The 26,156-nt window shown below is 44.0% G+C and overlaps 1 protein-coding gene across 2 annotated transcripts; it reads right to left on the bottom strand.

Annotated features, from left to right (window-relative positions):
- Nucleotides 1–5,665: 5,665 nt before the first annotated feature.
- Nucleotides 5,666–25,323, bottom strand: LOC100541867 (hexokinase HKDC1). 2 transcript variants are annotated; one of them, XM_031554375.2, is made up of 19 exons: nt 25,182–25,323; nt 24,365–24,563; nt 21,571–21,733; nt 19,584–19,732; nt 19,373–19,492; nt 18,580–18,675; nt 17,464–17,563; nt 16,647–16,830; nt 16,033–16,188; nt 15,076–15,309; nt 14,182–14,486; nt 13,758–13,906; nt 13,547–13,666; nt 12,217–12,312; nt 12,018–12,117; nt 11,218–11,401; nt 10,812–10,967; nt 9,895–10,128; nt 5,666–8,749 (listed from the first exon to the last, which is right to left on the bottom strand). In XM_031554375.2, exons 2-19 carry the CDS (start codon nt 24,425–24,427, stop codon nt 8,605–8,607), a joined length of 2,754 nt encoding a protein of 917 aa, XP_031410235.1. In that variant the 5' UTR covers nt 24,428–24,563; nt 25,182–25,323; the 3' UTR covers nt 5,666–8,604. The 2 variants fall into 2 exon arrangements, with proteins under 2 accessions (XP_031410235.1, XP_003207935.1); XM_003207887.5 differs by lacking the exon at nt 25,182–25,323 and adding an exon at nt 24,814–24,961.
- Nucleotides 25,324–26,156: the final 833 nt, after the last annotated feature.

Genomic DNA, 26,156 nt, shown 5'->3' with positions numbered 1-26,156 from the left:
AGCAGCAGTAGCCAGACACATCCAAGGCGTTGGGCTCCTTCCGCACGGCCATAGCGAGAGCGCCTCTTGCCATGTCACATGGTCATCACAGGGGGCTGTCAACAAGAAAGGAGGCAGAACTGTGGGTTTCCCTATCTCCCTCCAGCCTCAGGATGCCTATGAATATCACACAGGCTTGCGCATGCCTTGCAATCTGGTGTTCTGTTCCAAGCCCATCCAATGGCTGGGGTATGGCAGGTACAAACCCATGGTTTGCACCACTCCAAGAACCAGGGGACGTGTGGGCACGTGGGCAATGGACAGCAAGTGTAGCTCAGAATAATGGTGGAAATGGGGAATGTGTGGGCAAAATATTGGCATTTTTGTGGATCCAAGCAGGCAGAGCTGTGGAATTCTGCTGCATGTGGGGAAGGAGAACTTAAACATTGTTTGGCTTCACAACATAGTTACAACAGACAGGCGACAGGAAATCTTGGTGGGTATCTTGTTTTAATGTAAAACAAGAAGCACTACTTAATTTGGTTTTGTAAAAACAGAGAGAATCCTGTCTGAAAAGGAGACAAATCTCAGATATGGTTTTCTTTGAAAGACACAGGTTATCTGAGATCCATGCTAGGGGCTTTGAGAGGGAAAATTTTGTTTACAAAGCAAAAGTGCTGAATACAACATCAATTTCTTTAATGGAAAAGTCATCATGCATGTGCCCATGTGTCCTGGTATCCCAGTTCCTGTTGAACCTGTATCATCTTAGTGCTTTACATGGACAACCCACTGCTATCACAGAGAAACAAAATTGTAGGGTTAGAAAGGACCTCTGAAGATCATCTCGTCCAACCCCCGCTAAAGGAAAACCTTACAGGTTTTGGAGGGTTTCAGATATCTCCAGAGAAGGAGAGCTCACATCCTCTGGAGCATCCTGCTCCAGTGCATTGTTATTTTCATATTAAAGAAGTTCTTTCTCATATTCAGATGGAACTTCCTTTGTATTTGCCCCTTGTCCTTTAACTGGGCACCCCTGAAGAAAGCCTGGTCCCATCCATTTCACTCCCACCCTCTAGGTATTTACAGGCACTAATAAGATCCCCCCTGTCTTCCCTCCTTCAAGCTGAACAGCCCCAGGTCTCTCAGCTTTCCCTCTTACAGGAGATGCTCCAGGCCCTCATCATCTTTGTAGTTCTCCACTGGATTCTCTCCAGCAGTTTCTTGTCTTTCTTAAACTGAGGAGCCCAGAATTGACACGGTGCTCCAGTTGTGGCCTCCCCAAGGAAGAGCAGAGAGGGAGGAGGACTTACGGTATGTGGGTTCCCAGCCAACATTTCTGGTCCCAGGTCAGGCTGGACAGGGCTCTGAGCACCCGATGGAGCTGTAGGCAGCCCTGCTCATTGCAGGGGAGTTGGATCAGACGACCTTTAAGAGTTCTTTGCAACTTGAACAATTCTGTCATTCTCTGATTTCTGCAGCAGCCCCCATCAGTCGCTGCAGCAAGACATAACCCTCTCCAGCTTCTCACCCTTTCTTCCCCACAGAGGATATAATTCCTGGCAAAGCAAAGCTACCCCCACAAAACAGCTTTGTGATATCTTAGACCACTACAACTTGTCCCCACTAGCTTGTTGGACGGCTGCCATGAGCTCACCAATCCCCTATGGGACATGACCCAGCATCAGCTGACCCATGTTCTTGCTCAGGGCACCCCTGTCTCCAACCAGGGTTACAGCCAGTTCAATTCTGACATTTAACATCAATACAAACAAACGCATTAATGACCACTTTTATCTATAGCCAGATTTTGGCTAGGTAATGGCAACGACACAGTCTGCGACTAACATTCATCATTCAAGACCCAAAAAATCCCATCAGTGTTTCTATTGCCTGCTCCCAATATAAGATACTACCAATGCAGGGCTACAGCACCAATCTGCATGGCAGGGATGTGCATCACGTGCTGGTCAGGAGGTCTCAGGCTTATCAGTATCGGCCTGGTCAGTTCCCTCCTTCCCCCTGCACAGTGGTGGCATTGCATGTGGCTCAATAGATGCTTTCTGGGTTTTGGGACGAGCATGTTTCTCACAGTGCTCTGTCGGCACCCTGAGTACACAAAGGGGATTTTTGCCTCTCTGAAGCAGAGCATTTTCAGAACAACAGGGCTCACTTCAGACTCCTTAAACTTTGATCAGAGCAGGGACAATAAATCTGATTGCTTTTCAACTGCAAAATAGAAACTTCATAAAAATAACACTGAATTTTTCACATACCCTTGTCTTTATCAGGAGAGCAATCTGGTCAGTAAGATACAACCACCAGCACAAACAGGATCCCAAACATATTTAAAGAGCAAAGAGCCTCTCTCTGTAGTCGGGTGACAATGGTGCTTCATTTGGATCTGCTTTCCAAATACTTACACAGCATCCCCTTCCAATCACAACATGCCACTTTGAAATGCCAGTATCACTTAGCTCCTGAGTCTATCAGACCATGAAACAATAAACCCAGAGATACAAAAATAACTCAGATACCTACTTTAGCACCCAGTCGAGTTGGCAGGTGTTATCCTGATGGCTCCGTGGCAAAAGCATCCTCAGAAGTGCCATATCTTGACCTTTGTGCAGCAGGCGTCATGAAGCCGATCTCCAGAAACCACAGTGTCTTCCCAAAAGGTGCTAATATTAACTATAGCCCTTTGTTTCTTTGCACTCAAGGTTTCTCCCTGTCAGCTTTCTGGCATTTGCCAGTGTGGTGCACGCTTTATTGGGCAGATATTGAGCTGCAAATTCCTTCATACTTCTCTATCCGCAGCATTTTGCAGCTAAAGCACTAACCAGCCAGCAGATGAAAATGCCACTTGCTGCTTATTCCTGCTGCAGTTTGTTGAATTAAAACCTCTTTGTTTGCAAGCTGTAAACAAATTCTTCTTAATCTTTCAATAAAAAATGTCAATTATGCTCTCTAACAATGAAACTTCACTGCAGTGAAAGAAGGCATTGCTATTGCTCTAATCATGATAACATATCAGCTGCTTTTAGAGTCAATTCCTTTTTGTGCAAAATGTAATGACCGTGCAATTATTCACATTTCAGACTAACAGACCTACAGTGCTACTCCCCTGCTCTTCAAACACAGCCTTGAAAGCAACAGAAAAGTCTCTAGAGTAGAGGTTCCGAGCTCAGAACGCAAACACCTTTAAAATTCATTCAGTACAGCCAGTCTCGGGCCCACGTTAAACACAGCTACTTCAGTGGAGAGCCAAAAAAGAAAGCCAGATCTTCAGCTCGTTGTTGCAGGCACTTCTCAGGCCCATGGCCTTCATTTGGCTTTGCTGGGGGCCGTGTTTATCTGCAGCTTCCCCGTCTCTCTCCAGTTTCGGTGCATTTCCTGCAGAATTGCTGGCCACAGCAGATGTGCCCTTCGGGCATTTCAACTTTTTTTTTTTCTCATGCCATTATTTATCCCATTTGTTTCCAGAATCAGCCGCAGCTCCCAAATCAGCATCTGTAACTTTCCGCTGTGAAGCATTCAGGACACGCCTGCTGGGAAAGCTTCCTCCTCCTTCACCTGCTCAGCCCCTCACCGACTCCTGCTTCCATGCCCTCCTGCCGTCCATTTTCTCTTCCTGCAGAGAGCTCCCCCCTACAACACAGTTGTCCATCAGCAGCTGATCTGCTCCATTAACTACTCGTGCCCCAACAACCATTCTCGCCATCCTAACCATGCTCTCTGTATGTTGGCATGCATCCACAGCCAGAGCAGCCTCGGTTCGGCCATAAGGTGCCTTTCCCCCATTGTCGAGACAGTGTGTGCCTCCAGCTGTCTGTACCAGCCCAGGACGGTCTCTGCGGCTCCCAGGAGGGGCCACAGTTGGCAGTGAGGGGGACAATCCTCTCCAGCAACCTCATGGGAGTTCTCCTGGTCCCATAGTTAGACAGATGGCCCAGTATGACGACCATATGGCTGCCCTATAGGAAAGGGGACTTCCCAGGGCCTCTCCAGGTGCACAGAAACTTTGGCAAGCCAAAGTTACATATAGCAGGCACAAAAATATTGCACTGAATCAACAGTACTGGTGTTCTGAGAGTTGAATCCTGGTATTTTGTATATGCCCAAGGTTGGGTGCAACCTCGCACTTCTGAGTCCCAAGGAGAAGGGTTCTGGTACAACAACCACCCTGCTCCTCCTTCCTCTTTTATCCTGCTCACAAAACAATACAAATCTGAGCCAAATGACTTAGTTACTTCCCTTAATTGTCCTTGCAATTTGCCGCTTGTAACACATCACATCTTGTATTGCTGTTACCTTTTTCCCCCATTACTGTGACTTAAAGTTGCTCCAAACTGCAGTAACAAATCTATGGGGTTCTGACTGCTGATGTGCCATACTCCTCTCACATCCCTCCCTTCTTCTCCAAACAGCTTTTATCCTTTCCAACAAAAAGGAAAACAGACAAGGTGGCAGTGAAACAGACTGTCTTCCTCCACTCCTACCCACTCCCAAGACAAAATCAAAACACACTGGCACTTCTCTCTCAGATAGGAATTGACCATCACCTTTACACATTTTTAATGTGTGCCTACAGTGTACTGGGATCAACAAGAGAGGAGAAAACATTAATTAAACTTTTGGTATTTTTATACACCCACAGACTGGAGGCAGTGCTGGGGCAAAGCAGGCACTGATTTTCCTGCCTCTGCACATCACAAACAGGATTTTCACACTTAAGTGCAGGAATAGTTTTGTATTTTTGTTTGCTTGTGGGTTGCTTTTGGTTGGTTTGTTTATTGTTTATTATTTTTTAAGAATCGCTTGACAAGCTACCCAATGGACAAGTCTGGGAAATGACACTTCAAGGCAGTGCAGACTCTTTCCAGAGGATTGTGAAGGGTATGGCTTAGTGGCATGGTGGTGATGGGTTGATGGTTGGACCTCATGATCTCAGTGGTCTTTTCCAATCTTAATGATTCAAAGATTGTATGACTAAGTGTAATTGTACCTGGCTGGACAGCACTCACCAAGCCTCCCTTCCTCCCTTCTCCATGCACCACACATTGATGTTGTATCTGAGATCCCCAAACAAGAGCCAGCTCATTTCGACAAACTCAAAGAAACAAGTCACAACAAGACTTTCATTTTGATATTGTCTACATTTCACTCCTTTGCGCTAATCTGCTAATCCTATAATACTGACTTCCCAAGAGTGGAGATTATGCTAATCAGGCTTTACACATGATCCTATATTTACTTTTCACTGACAAGAGGAACATGTCACCAGCGAGTTGCTACTTCATTTTCTCTGGATTACGAGTCAAGCATCAGCGCTGTCCAAATCTACAGCCACTGAAATGCTCCTCTAGCAATGTATTAAGGATCATTTTTTCACTGCAGCTAAAAGGGTATCCACAATAACCTACAAGGACTTTCTAGAAGGCAAAAACCTTTATTTCTCCACTCAGTAATACTTCTGCCATGCTCACACCTGTGTTCAAAGGTCTTCCATTTTTCCAAAATCAAACACAAGACTCAGAGCTGAAAAATGACGTTCATGCCTTCAAGAAGCAACAAAAGAGTAAATTCTAGAAGTACCAAACATATGGACTGGAACAAAATCCCACAAAGCCCACAGAAGTGAAATATCATGAGAATATCAGAAAACAGTAGAAACGGACATCTAAAATGTGAAACCAGAAGAATCTCATTTTATTTTACACTAATTAACAATTTTATGCGACCAGTTGTGCTGTGTTTTTCAGAATATCTTTCATAGTTAATGGGAGGCCTCCACCTTTATTTTAAAACAGGGCTTCTAACTGAGTCACCACATAAAACACGTAGAGAAAGATTTAGGTTTGGTGGCTTAAAATCCATACAAGACAGTATGCAAGTTTGCATTACTCCTTGAGTTTCCACACATCAGCACAATCAGGGACACAAATGCTGCATCCTCCCAGCCCAGATGCCATCTCCCTGCCCAGCAGACGTGTTAACAGATCCATGTGGCAGCTGGCTGAGTTTGCACCAACCTGCAGGAAAAGCAGGAACATGCGTGTCCTGGGCCTTAGGGACTGCAATACGAGCTGTAAGTCACCAGGCACTTTGCAAGCAGCATTTCAAGTTCATGTGATCAGATTCCACACCACCCACGGATTCAACAGAAAGAAAAATAAACAAATAAACCCTGTAGATGTAAAAATATATGTATTTTTTAATTGTGTGGGCCTAATCTACTGCAGCTGAGGTATAAACTGTATGAATATTTAACTTCCCAAAGAAGACTAAAAAAAAAATCCAAAGCAATATGATTTAAATTTCTAAAGCAAGGATCTGTGCAAGTGGTTTACCTTGTGTTGTTACTGATTTGCATTCCAGTTGTGCAGAGCAGGCTTTAGAACAGAAGTGCGATAGATCTCTGCATCATACTCACGTGGCCATTCTGGGGCAAGTCCATGTCACCTCCCTCCAGCTATAGAGGGACATATTTCACCCACGGGCGCACTTTTGCAGATTAGCACAATCCAATCCCCCAAAAGGACCCAGAAGTACACAACGAATACAAGATCTCAGAGTGCCCAGGGGAGAAACAGCCAACACAGAAGAGCTATTTCTAGGCTCCACAAAGCCCCAAGCCAGGACGGCTTTTTGCTGTACCTTGTCCCACTGAATTTAGTCTCTTCATCATTAGGAAAACAGCCAGCTCCAAATAACTTTGCACCCCCTGCATAGCAAGCTTCAGTTTCTGTGAATCAGTGGATTCAGAAATAAAGACAAAATTAAAATACTAAGCTGCTTGACAGAAGGAGGAAAACAGTACATGTGGCTTCATAACATATCTCTTCTCAGTTGCCCTGTACAGGGAGCTCTGTATGGTGAGGAACTCCTTCTAAAAATAAAAATTATTTCCAGCTCTTATTCTTTACCCATCCTGTGGCCCCAGCACACACACAGGGATGCTGACATGTTTCTTCTAAAAAAATCTACAAAATAGAAAAGGTTGGTATCTTCTTTTTGTGTATGTCATGGTATATGTGCCAGCAAATACTTTTTGTATTTGCCATTGCTAAATTTAGACCCATTGGCCTTATTCAGATTTTTATATAAATTCAGCTGCTTATCCCCCTGCACAGTAGTTACTTTTGGTCCATCTAAGGCTTACAGTATATTTTTTGGCCCCACTTTCTGCTGCCTGCCTGAGTAGAAGCAACTACTCAAGAACAGAGGATCTCAGGAGATCCTGTAATATTTGAGAACAGAATAGCAAGCTCCAGATCTGCTGCTTCTCTGCACCACATTATTGTTTCAGTTTACTCTGAAATGTGCACATCAGGGGAAGGACATTTGGTGACACAAGAGCATGAGTTATTTTCCTGGTTTGCAGGCCTTTGGGTAAGCTAATGATAAATTAAACAGCGCTTCATTAGTGTAAAGGTAAATTTGGCTCCAGTTAGGTCCTGTCTGAAAGCCACTTTTGTAATAACTGCAATGCTGCTGAGTACTGTTATACCTTGATTTAAAGAAAGTTCCTACTTGCCTGTATGTTCTTCCCACAGCTCAGAAGAGGCACTAGACAGAGAAGCAAAGACTCATAGCACCATGGATTTATTTACAACAAACTGCAGACAGGCAAAGCAGCAGGCAACAGACAACGAAAGGCAAGGATAAAGTCCCTTCCACAAAATGGAAGTTATCCTTCCTCAAACAGGCATGCAGATCACTGAGGGAAAACAAATAGGAGAATTTCAGAAATCCAAGTGATTCTTTTTTCCTCTCTACAAAGCTATTTTGATGGCCCAAAGATGAACCAATATGATACCCTTTGGACAGATCTAACACACACGTGGCAGACCTTCTAGCTGCTTCTACATCCTCTTTTTCCCCAAGAACCAAATATAAGTAGTCTCAATGAAAATCCATTCAGTGCTGTTTATGTCTACGTGCACTGAAGTGCACTAAGATATTTTGGCACAAACATATTCTTTGGAATCACACTTCTTTTTCACTGCATCATTAAACATACTCCAGTACTTCAGGGAACTACTACATTACAATACACTCATAACCAATGTAGCTGGGTGCTGGGGGGTCACTGACCAAAGCCCGTTCATTTTATTTACTTGCAGATTTATTGTAAAACCTGGGATGCATTAAACAAATATGTCCATTAGACATGTGCAACATTAGATCTCAACATTCCTTGAGACAGGCCAAGTCAAAACTAAAAACCACATCAAATCTAAGAAACTTGTGATAGATTTGCTTGCGCTACAGTAGCTTAATTAAACGATTGTAAAAATACATTGTTGGGTTTTTGGTTGGTTGGTTGGTTGGATTGGGTTTTTTTGTTTGTCTGACTCTCCCATACATGTTATAGATGCACTTCAGGAAGTAGAGAATTGAGTACATTGCAGTGTTTCAAGACATAATGGTGGGGAGAAGAAACATCAGACCCAAGAGATGTCCAAGGGACAAAAATCCACAATCTTGGCTGCTCTATAACCAGCTGCTCCCTGAAAAACAGGTACCTGTACACTGGTGTCTGTCAAAGCTGTCTTCAATCACTTGTCAATAAATCTCTAGTGCACATGGCTGGTAGTGTTGAAATGAATTTACTTCTTATGTTTATTTCTGTCCAATATTATGCAATCTTTTTGCTACTGCAGTAATGAGAGCAGCTCCCTTCCCACTCCCATCTTCAGAGAGCATGAAAGTCACATCACACCGAGGTGCCAGTTCCTTCACCGTTTCCTGCAGGACCCTAGAAAAACTGAAAGAAAAGGGAGAGAAGAATATTCCAGGAGTGCTTTCCTGATCTGAGACCTTTGCATTTATCTACCGGTGAGGAACCAGAACCTCAACCAACACTTTCCACTGGTTCTCCAGAGCATTCCTTTCCATTTGTTTTTCCTCCTATACAAAACAGAGACAAGTTCCTATACTCTATCAGATTTTAATTTCTGTATTTCTACTTTAACAGCAACATATCAGACAGGTCTCTTGCCTTTAGAGATTATAGAGAAAGCACTTCTCATGCAATGGCTTGGGTCATAAGGGACCTTAAAGCCCATCCAGTTCCAACCCCTGTCATGGGCTGGCTGCCCCCCAGCAGCTCAGGCTGCCCAGGGCCCCATCCATGGCACTGTGCACCTCCAGGGATGGGGCACCCACAGTTCTGGGCAACAGTGCCAGTGCTCACCACCCTCTGAGTGAAGCATTTCTTCTTAACGTCTAACCTAAATCTCAGGTCTTTTAGTTAAAGCCATTCTCCTTTGTCCTATTGTCATCTATCTGTGTAAGAGGTTGCTATCCCTTTTTTCTGTTTGTTTGTTTGTTTTCTATACACCCCCTTCAGTACTGAAAGATCTCAATGAGGTCTCCCCAGAGCTGTCTCTTCTCCAGTCTGAACAAGCCTAGCTCCCTTAGCTCCCTCCACATGTAATGAGCTCCTGCCCTCTGGTCATCTTCATGGCTCTACAAAGTCCACATCTTTTTTTATGCTGGTGCTCACGACCTGGATGCAGTACTCCATGTTCCCTCTTCTCACAACTCTAAGGTTAATACATCTATTTCAAAGCCTTGTTCACAAAAGACAGTCCCAGCTCTAAAAATTCAACGCAGCTTTCCTCCTGGAATACCCAGATATTGTAGAAATCCCCTGAAACACTGAAAAATAAATACTAGCAAAGTTTCCTCAGTACCCCACAGAGCAAGAGCCTTCAACTGGTAATTGGACTTTTCTTTCCAGTTTTCAATTCTTTGCCTAGGTGAAGGAAATGACAGGATATAGGAAAGCATGTTAGATCTTTATCCTCTCTCATTTTTTTACTACCTCAGAAGAAGGCTAGTAGAACTCGGTGTGTGTTCACAATGGAAATGAGCAAACAGCAAAGGGATTGACATCAAGGTACTCACTGTGGATGAAGTTTGTACAAAGTCCCATCTACTCCAACGGTAATTTGCAAGTGCTCCACACCTCGGTTTTCTCTCTTCTTCTCAACAATGGCCGCCAGTCCTGCCCCACACAGCTGGGCAGCTCTCCTGGAAACAGCTCCACACACCTCTTTCACAATGATGCTGTCTTCACACGTGCTGTCGAGGCCGAGCTGCTGCAGAATCCGTCGGACTTGGAGGAGGGCGAGCCGGTCGCTGCGTAAAGGAAAACACAGGCAGCATCGCAGTATTATGGAAAGCTCTGGCAGGTATAAAAATTTTAAAGCCCTTTCAGATGAGATTCTGTCATTATTCAAAGGAAATGGGATCACCACTTCCAGTTCTCACATTGTTTTAAAGCAGATTTCAGTCCAGATCCCAAACTTGCTCATGGCCCATTCTTTGTTATGTTCAACTGTATTTCCAGTTATTCACCTAGCTCCCAATGTCATGAGGAAGCTATGTCAGATCAGTCATTTGACTGTGTTGTTCCTTGATCTAATGGCCGAGACAATACTTTCAAAGCTTTTTCAGCAGTCAAAGCGTTTCAAACATCCCTGAGGACTTTTGTAGTCATGCACAGATAAGTAGGTAAGCACATGTTCAGGGAGTATTTATATAACACTGACTTTTGATTCATTATTTTTAAGTGTTGAAGATCTACAAAGAAAGATTCCAAATGCAATAGTGTTCAATGGCTAAATACTTGAAGACAACATAGCTGTGTGGAAATTAAATGATGATTCATTATTTGGGTTAAGGCTGAGGGTCTGGGGGCAAAGGAGAGAACCATAATTGATTTCTTGAAGAAAAGGGCTCCGTAGTTTCACAGAAGATTATTTTTCTACAGGCCCTAGAAGACCTTGAGAAATCATAGCAAGTAAATTAATTAACTTTACCTCTCAATCTGAGATAGGAATTTTGTTTCAAATATGCCTCTTTTCCTGAGTGATTCTGAAATCTGTCCTCTGAACAGCAGTCCTTGTTTGGTCAAGTCGATCAAAATTTGCCTCACTATTTCACCTAGATACATTCCACTGGTCATTTTTTCGTATCTGTTAAAACATCAAAGAAAAAAGTGCTTTTAAAGAGGTTGCAGGTTATTTAAGAGGAATGGAATCTGATCAGCATGATAAACTCAAGAAAGCAGTAAATCCTTCAAAGCAATAGCCGTTTTTCAACCACCAAATGAATCAGTATTGAAGTTTCCTTTCAAACTATTTTCATTATTCTCATTTCATAAAGCGGTCAGTATCTCAAAAACTCACTCAATCTGGTTCTTAGCATCAGAATCATCACATTTACCTCTGTTTCCCTGCATTTAGCGAGCCTTCATCTACTTCTTTATCATATTTTGTTCTGATGTTGTCAATACAACCATTATCACCAAATCCTCCCCATTCTGTATTAATGCACATTTTTCCTTCATTCCCTTCGACTATTTCTATGTTCTTCATGTCCTCCATGTAGCACACATTGCTACCTGTTCCTAGGAGAAAAGAAATGTGAAGAGTTCATTCAGAAGAGTGAAGTAGCACCTTAAATACAAGAAAGGTGATTACAGTGATCATCGTTAAAGCTTTCTTCTCCATTCAAAGATCTGCTCAGATCTTAGACAAGCAGGCATCAGCAGTAATGCTTCCCTAAGAGTGCGTGCTGTACAATATTACAACAGAAATGTTAACGAGTGAAGTGGGTCCAGCACAGAATATTCCCAGTGCAGAGGAACACGGATTCCCTGTTATAGGTCAAAAATGGCTTTGGTAGCCATTGGCAAGCACTGATCAGTCATTGCTGCCAGTTTGGTTGTAATACACCACAAACCACTTGCTAAAACAAAGAGCCATGCTATATTTACTGTTCTCATACTCTTTCACCATGCACCCACTTATTGGGCTTCCTCAGATCCTGAACCTGTTGAACTGCTGATTTTATCTGCTGTCAGTGCTGTCTGCTCTGTTGAATACCATACAGAACTGCCAAGAATCCCAAGTGAATTGTAACACCATATATCAAACTCAAATAAAGGACACTGTTTTACAAATTATGAACAAGTGTGTGAAGCCAAGCAGCTGCTTACAGTGGCGGTTTCAACATCACCGTACCTGCAATAAGGCCAATCTCACAGTTTGGATCCTCATATCCACAAGTCATCATTGTCCCAACAGTGTCATTCACCACCGCTACGATGTCCAAGTCAAACTCCTAGAACACAAGTCACAGTCACCAGTGGAGTTCTGGAGAAAGAGGCATCAGGAATTAAATCATTAAATACCTCCGGAAGGTCAGAAAAGAATAGCTTACATTTCTTCTTCTGATGGCCTCCCTCAGCATATCAACAACATCTTCCCCTTCACAATCAGTTGCCTTGAATCCTTTTGTCCATCCCACAAGTGTTCCCTGAAACAGAAGAGGGAGAAAACCATAAAATGAAGATAGAGAGAAGATCGTAGACCCTTTTTTCTCTGATCCTGAACTATCTTTTTTACATACTGTTATTTCCCTGGCCAGGCTACAGTGAGTGTCCAGTGCAGAGTGCACGTCCACGTATCTTTATCACTCAACTACAGATAGGATTGACTTCAGGTTTACACAGGCGTTTATCAACTCAGTGCCTTCTAACACTCTTTTCTCCTTTGGAAAACATCTCACCTCCTCCTGTGCACAGATTCATTGCATCATTTGTGGGGGAAAGAATACCAAAAAAATTTGTTTGCAATAAATAAACACACAACTAACATTAACGAACGTCAACTGTTAATTTTGGGCTCATTCACTGAATAACAGTTGTTATGACCATCGTTACTCCAGGCAATGTTGCTTGTTTTCTTTTTGGACAGCAACTTGGCTCACCAGAAGCAGTTTTCCAGGTTTTATGAAGTAATGAGCCTTCTATTTGGTGACTGGCTTTGCACTGTCTGTCCAAAAACAGGAAAAACAAACAAACAAGAGACGACTGGAGGAAAAAATTGCTCTTCAAAACTAAGCAAAACATCTCCATTTCAGTTCACCATTACTGCTGTGGAGAAATTGTTTCTTCGTGTTTTGCCAAGATCTAAATCCTGTGCTGCTGGTTTGGAAAGTGTATTGAGTGGTCTTCCAACAAACAGACAACTCCTACTGCTATAAATGACAACTGTGAGCTGACAACTGAGGCAGGCTAGACTAATCTCAAGATTTAGAGACTATTACGAAAACCACCAGGACATGAAAACATTCAATAATATAGTAGTCTCTTATTTCCCAATGTGTGGTAAATGTTTGACTAGAAGTAGGTAGAAAAACCTCTTTTCTTCCCTTTAGAAAATGAACTAAAATAATCAAGAATGAATTCTTTCTGAATTAGATTTTTTAATTGCAATTACTACTCTTACATCTGATCCAGAAAGATAAAGGTACGAGATCTGTCGTAAAGCCATATGTGTCAGATTGATAAATCAAAGACAGAGAGATCCAACCCGTCCAAGCTCTGAACAAACAAATTCACTTCTGCTCACTAAAAACCTTGACAAGTCCTACCCGGAGGAAAACATTCAGAAAAAGAGTCTTTGCTGGCAATTTCCCAGCCAACAAGCCATCCTCCCCCAAAATGACATCAGCTGCCATTTGATTCATTCTTTCTTGCTGTCCTTACCTTGTCGATGCTGGCTTGCCTGCATGGGAATGAGAAGGTGAAACCCAGAGGTAGGCGGGCACCTTTAATCCCCATATACTCCAAGAAGTCTGCTATGCACTGGACTATATGGTCAAAGAGCTGTAAGGGCAGAAAAAGCATGTACATCTCACATTTGCTTCCATGCACTGGGGATCTCAGTTGGATCAATTAAGTGTTCTTTAGAAGTTACCTCTTCCCCTGTCCCTTGCATGATCTCCAAAGGAATGGCAAATATTTTATTATACATTCGTACTGATCTCCTTCTTCCACTTCTAATTTTGACGAGCAAAACCCTGAAATTTGTCCCACCAAGATCAAGGGCAAGATATTTTCCATTCTCTGTTAGAGAAGAAAGATATTTCATTTTGGTGCTTCTTTAAGCATGTTTTCCAGTCAGAATGCCATACTCTCCAGACATTTGCAAGAAACTTCACCCGGGTCAATGACAGCACACTGCTTCCTATGGCATTTATCCCATCTGTGTGGTAGGTCAGGGGCTAATGGACCAGCCAGGTAATACTGCAGGAAACATTGGTTTGCCAACAGAAATTGTGGCATTTGCCAGACAAGCAGCTTTCCTGCACCATCTCCAGGTGACCAGATAATAACTTTACCTGTTCCATCTGGTGTCCCACAGACATACGTGGGCAACATTTTCACTGTAGCCCTGTCTTGTGTCTCTCTCTTTAGCCCATACTCCAGCTCGGTCCTCATTTTGTTCTTTACATCTCTGAGTGTCTCCAGGGATAGCAGGAAAGGTGCAAGAACAGCATCAATTTGCTTTCGCTGAGCAGCCAGCCTGTATGCCACTGCTGTCACCATGGCAGCCCCCTTTGCACTGCCGTTCTGAGAGAGGAGGAACCGAACATCACAATTTGGGACCAGCCTTCTCACCACCTTGTGCAGGCGTTTAGGATATCTGCAGGAATAAAGAACATTTCACACAAGGTTTGCTTTGCATTTGCTTCTAATGCATGTACACATTCAACACTGCAAGCACTGAAGCGCTGCCAGAGGAGCACAGAGTCAGAAACAAGAAGACAGGCTTCTGATTTCTTGCTGTTCTGCAGAAGCTGTGTGCTTACAGGAATGTGAAGATACCTCTAAACTAGTGTGAGTGCTGAGGGGGAAAAGCCAGGCAAGAACGAAGAGCCCACCATCAGAAAGATAATAAGCCTTCAGAGTAGGGGAAATGTAAGCATAGGGGAAAAAAAAGAAGGAAACAATGAACAGCAAGTGTCCTAGATGCTCAGGAATCACTTGGAAAATCAATTGCTCTTACTCAGATGCCAGTCTGCCATGTCACGTTGTTCCCACCCCCAGTTCCACCCCAATCTCTAAAGCTCTTGAAGCAGCTTTGCAATAATGAGGCCAATCTGACCCTCTACATCTCATCCCAACCCCGCAGCAAAACAAGCTCTTCTCCAAAAGCTGCACATATATGCAGGTGGAGACACTGCAACATCAATACGCGTCCAGCAATTATCAAACCCTCTTTAGCTGCTTACTGGGGGTGGGTTTTATAGAGCCCTCCATCAATCCCAACAGTGGTTCGCAGCCGTAGCAGTTTTTTATTCTCTCTCAGTCGGGTCAGTATGGCTGCTAGGGCTGCAGCACAGAGATTGGCCGAGCGGAAAGACACGATGGTGCAGACATGCTGAACGGCGATGCAGTCGTCTTCAGAGGGAAACAGGTTCAGCTCTGTGAGGATCTCTTTTGTGTTGCTCAGACCTTCCTTATATCTAACCCAAAACAAAGGAAAGGATCACCTAATGCAAAGATCTAAGGCAGCACTTAAATCAGTATCTGCATGTTGGTTCAAACAAATGAGAGAAGACCAAGGCACAACCTACAGTGCACTGTCATAATTGGTTCTATAGATCAGTAATGCCTTTTCCACACTATTCTCAGAAGTATCTGGGAGAGAGACCAGACTTTTAAGAGGCTATTCCCTGGAGCTCAGTTTTATGCAAGACATACGGAGAGGCTGGCCAGGTATGGAACAGTATAAATATTTAGTTCATAGAAGAAGAGCACAGCAGCCTCACTCAGTACAAGGGAAATTATTCCTGAAGTAGCAGTGTAGATCAAGATTCAGTTTCCCACACAGCCATCCATTAGATGACCTAGAGCATGCCTTGCCCATCCACAGCCCTAATATTTAAACATCTGAAAACTGCTGAAAAATCCCCCCATTCTCTCAGGTCTCCAAATAAGTTATTTAAAGAACCTGTGTTCTGTGATGGTTAACAGTACATTTGCTACTGTGATATTTTGTTAAAACTGAATCCTCTGTCACTTCTACTCACAGAAGAATCCATTTTTCTCCTAGGCAAAAGTAAAATCAAGTTGGACAGTTCACGATCAACTCCCAGCACTCCCTGATTATGAAACATTAATTATCATTGCTCTGCTTGTGAAAATTTAACAGCCCCTCTGTTAAAGGGCATATCTCAGGCCCTTACTTTTCCATTGCAGACACATGTTTCATTTCAATCTTGCCCTTAGTAAGCAGAGCTGCTGACACTTTTCCGTTGAAGAGCAGACCTTCCTTTGTCATTTTAAGAATAATGAGTCTTACAAGTTCTCCCAAATACAGGCTACTGATCATCTTCTCAAACCTGGAATGGGAAGCAAGAAAGATTACAAGGCGTCCACCAGCTCACCAAAGCCACTGCAACTTCAAGAATGTTCTTATGCAGGTTGATCTCATTTAAGCATCCACATAGGGGACCAGAAGATAAGCTATGGATGTGATGCCTTCCTGAGGTCCTGGGACCCAACTCCAGCTCAAGATAAATAATCAAAAAGACTATTCAGGAACCAGAGCGAAAACCTATTTTTAATAACACATAAGTGACTGCAGCAGCAACCCTTTGGCCTGGAGGCAAAGAGGTGTACCCCCTTCCCAGAAACCCACCCTTCCCTGAAGAAAAAGATCTGAATAGGACAGGACCAAGGCCACATTTGTTAGAGTTTGCTCAGCTGGATTCCTGTTCCAAAGGGACTCCTGGGAAATGCCAGCAATGCACTCAGAGAACTCAGATGGCCAAAGCAAATCACCCAGGGAGTCACTTACAATTGTTTTCCAGGATTGAGAGATCCCAGATCGAGCTCCCGATCAAACTCTGTGCGGAGGTCATCCAAAGCACCATCATCTCCAAAAGCACCCCACTCTGTGTTAATGCACATTCTCCCTTCATCACCTTCCACCAAATCGATGTGCCTCATATCCTCCATGTAGCATGCATTGGTGCCAGTCCCTGTTTGTGTTAGAGCCAGTGTGGTTAAATTAGCCATTTTGCCTCAGGCTTACTTTTTGTTTTAAGCCCACATGTTTGCAAATAAATCAATATATTGCCTTTGAAAGAAAATATAAACACATAACCCAGTGGTAAGGATGTTAATATCAAGCCACCTGTACTTGTTAAGTATTCATTTATCAATGAGTGAAAGTATGAGAAATTCATCTAACGTTTGACTTGTTTAAAATCATTTTTGACCCTTTCTCAAATGTACTTCCACGTGTCTTTAAAAAGTCACCATTGTGTGTGAAGTGGAAGGGTTTTGGAAAGCCTAGCTGATCCTAATTACTAGACGTGAGATGAATTCAGCTTTCTCTGGACAGACAGTAATTTTCTATGCAGTCAGCAGAAAAGTTTAGTATGCTGGTCACAACTGAACCCAGACAAAATGGGGACTGTGGTATTTGATGGCAATGTGATCAGCATAAAAACAGCTGCTTTATAGAGGGCAGTCGTGCTTGAAAATCAGCCACTGTTTTTTTCCACTTCCTTCCTGCTCCTTCCGGTACTGGGACACTCCCTCCTACTCAAGATTCATTAGGATTAATCAAACAAGGAAAACAACGATGCATAGTGAGCAGAAAAAGTTACCAATTATGAGTCCAATTTCACAGCGTGGGTCATCGTAACCACAGGTCATCATGGTTCCTACAGTGTCATTGACCATTGCCAAAACATCGACATCTATGTCCTACCAGCAGGAAGATGAGCAATTAACAGAAAAAAACTTACAAAGCCTTTGTACTTGATTAGTTTAGGAAAACTCTTCCATTTAAAGATACATTATTTCCCTTACAACATTATCCCTACAACACTGTAAAGCAGAAGATATCTCAGGATTCTCAAGTGATGGGCCAGACACGGTCTTCGGTTGCATGACTTATTTTTACGTGATTCATCCTTTTTTACCAGAAGAGCAACATCTTTGGTTTGAGCCCTGTGATACACTAGCACTGGTGTGGCTGTTCTTATGCTCTGCATTGTAGTAGCTCAATCAGGCTCAGATAACATCCCACTCATGAACAGAACCTGGCAAAGTGACAGATTGACAAACTGACACCAGGCAAAACTGGCAGTAAAAGAAGACATAAACGTAACTATTCAATGCAAAGCTGTGTAGCAATGTCACACACATGCAAAAAGCTTTTCTGATAGAGCTATGCAGTTCCCTTTTCACACCGAGGTAACTTGATTAAGCATGGTCAAAGTTATTAATTATTTCTCTAACATGGGTGCCAATATAAGCAGGGGGCTAGACTTCACCCGAGAAGTCTCAGATCTTTTATTCTTACTAACTACAACGAGTCTGATGCAGAGAAAGAAGTGAACCAAAATTAAGGCTGTATTTTTGCCAAGTGACAAAAACAGAAGACTTTCCTCTTTACTACAGAGATGCCAAGATAAGATTTTTCTTAGATTATGATACCAGTAGTATGGAGTATGAAAAACAAGACTTCCCAAAATATTAAACAGCATGCTATTTAAAGGAATACACTAGTTTAAAGGCAGATTTAATCAAGTTTTACTGCTGTCTTCAAAAATTACCATCAATCACTCCATCCCTCTGAGGTCCACAGCCAAATCTACTCAATGTACAGCCATGCTGGATTCTTGTTACTGGCTGCCCTTGGAGAATGTCCAGCAATTCTTTGAACAACCCACACACCAAGAGAAGATTAGCCAGTCAGATTCAGATACAGAACTTGCCTTATGTTTCTGGAGGGCCTTGCGCAGAGAGCTCGCCACATCTGTGCCCTGCACTCCTCGGGCCTTGAAGTGTTTTGTCCAGGAAAGAAGGACTCCCTGCAAAGTTAAACCTCAGTGACCCAAAAGTTCTAGCCTTGGCTGCAAACCTGTGAGAAGACTACTATCTCTCTACACACATAAATATTTAGGCAAAAATAAGTCATAGCAAAAGATCTCACCCTCAACTGGGTGCATGTCAGCAACTAAATGGGCATAGAAATAAAGTCCCAGTCCTCTAAATGCACCTTCCCGTTCTTTGTTTAAAGCATGCATGGCTTTATCGGTGTTTGTAACACACTAACAGGATAAAGCACAAAGCATTTGCAGGACTGGAACCCAAAGCACAGAAAGAGAAGAAAAATTATAATAAGAGGCTACAAAATATTTGTAACCAATTCTTCCTTTCAAGCAGCTCTGCTACAAGTCTTTCTTAATTACTATCAATTGTAAAAGGTACTGAATGAGAAGGGATCAAAAAGGAAGGATGAACCCAAAAATACGTGATTTAAGGGCCAGCAGACTTCACACAAGCACATTGGTACTATGGAATAAGATATTAATTAAGCTAAATAATAAAGATTTTGTTGCTCTGAGATAAGGGACCTTGAATGGTAGTTGACTAATGAAATGGCTCATCCATGCCTTCTTCAGAGTGCTATGGATAGGCAATACCTCAAAAAGGCTATGAGGTAACACTTCCATTCAATAGCTTCTGCAACAAGCTAGGCTTGCCAATATCTTTTTTGCACCTTACCTCTTCCAGTTTGGTCTGTTTGCATGGAAAAGAGAACGTAAAGCCAAGAGGTAACTTCTTATGCTTCAGGTTTCTGGACTCCATGAAGTCTGACAGACAGTCAGCAACATAACTGAAGAGCTGGGGGAGAAAGGAAAGAAGAGAGTCGGGCTTTGACTAGCAAACACTTCCCAGAGCATGGCACCACCACCAAAGACCTTGCACGGCCTACCTCTGCTCCACTGCCCTGTATGACTTCCTTTGGTGTAGGGTAAAACTTGCTCTCCAGTTGGCTGCTCTGTTTCCCATCATTAAACACCTTCACTTCGAGGGCACGAAACTGGGAGCCACCCAGGTCAACAGCGAGGAAATCACCCTTCTCTGCAACACAAGTGGGCAGCCATCAGTGGTGATGGCTGGCAAGCATGGCCCAGTGCAGCAAGCATCCCCCAGGAGGCAGCTCAGAGCTCCTGCCTCACCATGACCACAGGATCTCACCCCTTTGGGTCTGGGACCACCACCAGGAAAGCTGCAATCCCGCAATGCCCTAATTTATATGTTCTAGCAGCCTGGTTTTGCCCACTCCGCTCTTTTCACAGCAGGAGAAGGATTTTCAAGCTGGAGAAGGATGAACTTTGCAGAAAGAAAGGCCCAAGGACAGTTCGTACTCACTGCTACAATAAAGCACTTATCTATCCATTCCACGTGAAAGGGCCCTTCCTCAAAGGAAAATGCACTGGCATGTCATAGCCCTGCCTGATCTTTGTCCCATGATCCAAGCACCTGACTAAATCTTATCAAACATGACCCTGAAAGGGAAGGAAGCAGGAAATTACACCTGTAATATCACAGCTACATATGATAGAGGTGACGAGACAAACTGGGTTACTCAGTAAACCATGACATTAGTCAGATCATTAATCCCTAAATCATTAATGATGCTCTACGCAGGTCATTCCAGGAAGTAATACTGTGGGTAGTGAAAAATCTGAAAGTTCACTGCTATTGCAAATGGCATAATCCAGCCAAGTTGGAGGTGTTTGAACCTGCTGTAAGTTTTGTTTGGAAACATAATAACCAATAAGGAAATCAGCAAAGAAACAAAAATAGAAAAATCAATGTCATGCCTAAAATGGGTGTATCAAGAACACATAGCCCAACATGACACCAAAGTATGTCCTTGGTACAGAGAAAAGGCTACACAGGCCAAGAGACCACTGTCCAACGTTGGCCTTGAGGAATGCAAAGTTTTGCAACAGTGCTGACATGACATGTTATTTCCCAAGTCTCCTGACTTTAAGTGCTCCCTGCAACTTCCGGATAGGATCAGTGTCATATGAGACCATAGGACCTGATGGCCACAGAGGTAACAAGGACTAAGCTAAAATTTAGTTTTCTTTGGTGAAGGCTGCTCTCAGATGAAGGGCACTCAACTCCAGCCAGGCACTTTCTGAGGAATTATGTCTAATTTCAAAGGACCACCATTTGTTCCTTTATGCCATAAAAGCTATTATTTCTCATTTAACTGTGAGCAGATTAACTTCAGAAGGAATAAATTCCTTTGGAAATGATGTACAGAGCAGCATTTCTTACATTTCTCTGCATCAACAGGTGTTATGCACTGCATCCTCACCTAGGCCTTATAAGAATTCAAAGACTCGGTTATACGGAAAAAAATCCAACCAAATTATGTTGCTTAGGATAGAAAATCACCTGTCAGTCTGTACTGCTGGCACCAGCTGAGCCAGGAGCCTCAGAGCTACCTTGGGTGTGCATGTTTCCAAGCAGAACTGGCTTTTAGATCCTATACCTGGGCAGTGACAAGAAGCAGCAATGCTCACTTCCCCACACCTGCAGCACGCTGCACTACAGGCTCTGGGCTGTAGAGGCTGCCCTTGCCATGTCCAGACACAGCTGCTGCCACGAGGCCTGCAATAGGTACAGCCTCATTTGCAGACCAAAGAGGGCTGCTTCCTAAGATCTATAACTACGCCTTTCTCTCCAAAAAGCAGCACTTGGCCTAAATACATCTGGTGTGGGGAAAAAACCCTGCCAACACCCACAAGTCTCCTCAGCAGACATCTGCTTGCTGAGCATGAGGTAAGGCAGTAAACTAGGTCACCGGCTGCCCTGTGCTCTTGCTGCGCTGTCCTTGAGTACGAGCAACAACCCATCTTGTTCCCTAAACCAGCACTGCTGTGGGAGCAGGGGGAACTTACCCGAGCCATCAGGAAGCGAGCGCACCAATGAAGGCAGCATTTTGACTGTCGCTGTGGGGTTGGTGTCTCTGCCCAGGCCCTTCACCATCTCGGCCCGGAAGCGAGCCATCACGTCCAGCAAGACATCGTCGGAGAGACGCATGTGGTACAGGTACCTGTCAACCTGGAAGCAGGGAAGGTGTTACTTGGAAGGCACGCAAACTGCTCAGTGTTCAGCAGTGTTCTGCTGCTTTCATGAGCCTTACTGACAGAAAGTAAGCCATCTTTTCTGATGGACCAATAACGTCTGCCCCACATACGCCCACAAGTCTCCCTACATCCCGACAGGCTGTTCTTACCCCAACTTTTCCTCCTGTTCACATAATGAACTAGAACTGCAAAGCTGGTGAGGATCTGACCCATCTGAGTCAGGTCCAGAAAATGCCGTCAGTGCCCAAGCGTGTCAGCTACAGTCTGAAAACATCTATTCAGCTACTGCTTCACTCCACAGACAATTAACTTTGCTGGCATGCCAGGCTGGAGCTCAAAGCCTGTTTCTCACCCCAGCTCTGCCCTCTGTTCTCTGTGATGTTAGGATTACATCCAGAAAACAATTCTGGGTGCAATAAATATACTTACTTAAGAGTGCGTTATTCACAACATACAATCAAAATAAAGGCCAGTTGAATTAGAGGGAAATAGAGGATCTAAGAAGTGGCACTGTTTAAACAAAGAAGGCAGATTGTGGATAAACTGGCCGATTCTGTAACTGACTGGCCACCCATGTTAATGAGGCACAAACCAATTACCTGGTTACATATTCACAGACCTGTTTTAAATGGTTGGTCAGCAGTGACCCATTTGAGAGTGTCAGCCCCCTGGAAATAATGCAGGCCTTACCCAACAGCAAGAGAAAGACAAACTACAAGATGCCATTGTCAAGCAGCAATTGCCTTAAGACAGAGCCATGCCTTGAAAAGACCATTATTTAGATATTTCTCTGTAGTCCCAGTTTGGACAACCACTGGATTACTTCTAGGGCTTTCCTGAGGCCCCACCACTGTGTAGGATTCACCATCCCAGCTCAGACACTAGCACTCCTTTCTTGGGCATACCGAAAGAAGGAAACAGAATGACTCGAGGCACGCAGCAGCCATGCACTCTCACACAGGCCCATATAACCTTCTGAGATAATTCCTTGAGGAAATAAAACTAAAGAGCAATAAAAATGCCCATGTTTGTATTTGCAGACACCACATACAAGTTCTCTGCACCCCATGGAAATTGTGTTCTCTGCCCTGTTTACCTACAGCCATAGAAGGAGACAATCCTCTCCAAGGAGCCAGATAAGGCGCAGCCTGCCTGCTCTCTAGCATGATTTACAAGCAGAACAAGGGCACACTACCATATCAGTGGCTTACAAATGCAGGAATGGCCGGGTCATGCAACACCAAAATTTGCCGCACCACCTCCCTTCCAGCACAAGTACAGTCCTTGTTTTTAAATGTCTTACCTCAACATAGAATCAGCAATGTTTTCATGGCAGAAAGGCTCTTGCTCTTGACACCAGAAGGCAAACAAGCCAGGGTCGGGTAGGGAGGGAGGCACTCCTCTCTAATTAGAGAGAAATCAGCTCTGCTCCATACTGCCTACACTGGGCTTCCTTCCTAAGAAACCTCTGCACAGGAATACATTTTCTTGCCTTCAGGCAAGACTAGTTTGCACCTAGCAAAAAGATCTTATTTTTGTAAGAGCTTCACAGAATGTTTCTGCCCCCCCTCTCCACTGTTCCCACTTCAGGAAAATCCTCCCTCAGCCACACACTGGTGTTTCTTATAAGAGCCCATTCTACCCAAGCAGTGCTCCACAAGGCCTCTCCGTTTCTTTGTAAAAACATAGAGAAAAAATGTGCTATCCAGATGAGAGACCTTATATCTGGTTTTCAGGGGCACAAGGGCCCCCTTCTGATCACATGGGGACAAAAGGGCTGTGGCCATCAGAGACATCTGACCTTCATGTGTAAGCATGGGCACAGTGAAGACACCCCAGTGCTGCTCACCCTGCCATGGAGGCAGTATTAGCTCCTGCCATGCACCTGCAGAGTGCCCCATCTCCAGCTGGCTGTAAAACTGAAGGACAGGGCTGGGTGGTGACAGCCACAAAGCACTCTGTGTAGATGCCAGGAAAACAGAACACCCCTGAGGACATGTCTAGAAACCAGAGTGCCTCTAACTCAAACTTACAGGTCCCACGTGGTCTTATGATGGAGAGACAACAACCCACTGCAGCCCAGCCATGAAAGCAAATGGGAAAAGCAACCACCAGACAGCTCACTTTCAGTACTGACAGATTCTGACCTGGTTCACTTTTAGTTTTACCACTTCTAATTCCACCACCACTAGTTGGAACTGTGTGTTAAGTCACAGAAGACCTGTTCCAAAGCCCCCAGGAGATCTTCCTATCCTTACTACCATGTGAGTGAATCAGGTGCCTACTCAGATTTAAAAATCCCATCCTCCACACTACTCACAAAGCAACTTAACAAAAGGTCCCTCTGGACTACACCACACCATGCCAGGTCAAGTTTAAATACCATTTCTCCTTACCAAAGATCATTTGTTCCATTGCAATTTATAATTGTGCAGGGAAAAGCTCTAACCAGACCTATTTTCACAGTCATCAGATGTATCCAAATGCTTCTCATGTCATTTGCCTCCATAGCGGCAGTAGAAAAAGCCATAACTTAGCCTGCATTACACATTGCAGACCCTGCAGAGCATAACAGTTCTGAAAACAGGTTACTGCTCTAACTTACCTTTTTTATTTGATCCTCTTTTAGCTTTGCAAAATGGAAAGCCAGCAAGTGGATGGCGAACATTTTCTCAAGGCAAATGGATGTGTCAGTAGTGACAGCTGCTGTTGAGTAATTCCAAAACGATGCGTCTTTATTCACTAAGCTGGACCTAGAGAAACTTCAGCTGAGGCATTTCCCCCGAGGCGAGACAGTGGAGTTCCTGGGAAATTGAGTCCAGAAATAAATCCATCCAGCGTGATCGGTTCAATGATTAAACTCCTGTCTCTTTGTATCTCCCCCAACATCACCCCAAAGTCCCTCCCTCTCAGCTACGCGCTCCATTGTGCCCAAGCAGGCACCTGGAGATCTGCCAAGCTGAAGGGGAGAAAAATCAATTTTGTTACAGCCACACTTGGGAATGGTAACCATTTTGCCATGTAGTTGCTACGCACCCAGCCTGCCCTGCTTACATCGCTTCCTTCCCCTGGGCTGACAGCGGCACAGCGCAAAGTGCTGCAGGGAATCTGGAAAGCTGAGAGAGGATGTTAGGTTTCTTGCCTCTGCTCGGCACTCCCACTCGCACTCTTCTGCATGAGTTAACTCCTCTCTAGTCCCGCACAGTGCACCCTTATCTCCAGCCCTTCTCGATTAAGCTCCAGCCACGGTAAGGAGGGAAGGCACGCAGCCCCCCCACCCCCAGCTGAAATACCTCTTTCGCAATTCCCAGCCCAGAAAGGTTTTGCACGGATTACCCTCCCTTCAGCCCTCCTCTGGAGGCAAAGTTTCAGGCCAGTGCAGATCCTCAATGTTGCAAAACTTGGGGAGAGAACAGACTTACCTGGCAGCCAACAGAGTAGATATCAGGCTGTGGCACTCAGTGCAACAAGCACCTTTAACTGGCAGCTCCCGGTGCTTGTGGCAAAACTGCTTCCTTGCACTATCAGAGTTGAATCTGACACAGCCTTTAACCATTACTCTTCAGGTTTACCCTTAATACACAAGTGCTTCCAGGGTTTTAACACTAAATTGGGTAACATGCACTAATGAAAGATCCAAAGAGAACTGAGATATTGACCCAGGGAAAGGGGAAAGAAAAGCATTGGCACGGAGCAATGGAAGGCTCACTCTAAACTACTCCTACAGTCTGTGTGCTTTCCCCAGCAGGAGCACTTACTTCACTGGCAGATAATCTAAAACAACCCAGCCAAAATTCTGCAGAAAAATATCATAATCCAAAATTCTGTTGATAAATCAGAATGACAGTCTTGGGAAGGGATAAGTGGAAGCTGGAAAGGTGGGACGTGCTGAGCAACAGGAGAGATCACAGAAAAGTACTGCTTCACCTGCTGCAGGGAACCTGCTTTAGCAGGGGTTGGACTCAGTGATCTCCCCTCTGATCTCTACAGTTCTGTGATTCTGTACTAGATGAAGTCAAAAATGGTTACACAGATCCACAGCAGGGCAGAAGTGGCCAGTTAGCAAAAAAAGATCTTAGGCCATGCTGTGTCATAGCCTTAGAAGGACCCAACAGTCCCATGCTACTGTAAATATATATGCGTATGTATGCATATGTATGCATATGATTTAACTGAGCCATATGAACACAGGAGTAAGTCCACAGACACGCAATACTTCAGCTCTACCCAGCACTGGTCTCAGGAAGAAGACTCTACCCAGTTCTGGCAGCTTCAAGAACACACAGATCAGGAGATAAGCTCTGCTGAACATCAGAGCAGCCAAGGTTACGGTTGTTCAGTCTCTGATCACAAGGAAAGACTTAAAGAGCTGAGGGAAGGTAGAGAACAGCCCCACA

This window comes from Meleagris gallopavo, chromosome 8 (assembly GCF_905368555.1).
Source record: "Meleagris gallopavo chromosome 8, MGAL_WU_HG_1.1, whole genome shotgun sequence".
NCBI classification, from domain to species: domain Eukaryota; kingdom Metazoa; phylum Chordata; class Aves; order Galliformes; family Phasianidae; genus Meleagris; species Meleagris gallopavo.
The sequence above is the reverse complement of the archived record's forward strand: the minus strand, read 5'-3'. Positions and strand labels throughout refer to the sequence as shown.

Excerpts from the sequence above, each read along its gene's own strand:
- LOC100541867 (XM_031554375.2), bottom strand. The coding sequence starts at position 24,427 with ATGTTCGCCATCCACTTGCTGGCTTTCCATTTTGCAAAGCTAAAAGAG. Across the intron at positions 16,831-17,463 it reads TGAAATTGGACTCATAATTG|GGACTGGCACCAATGCATGC; the intron begins GTAACTTTTTCT and ends TAACACAAACAG. Across the intron at positions 10,968-11,217 it reads CTAAATGCAGGGAAACAGAG|ATACGAAAAAATGACCAGTG; the intron begins GTAAATGTGATG and ends ATGTTTTAACAG.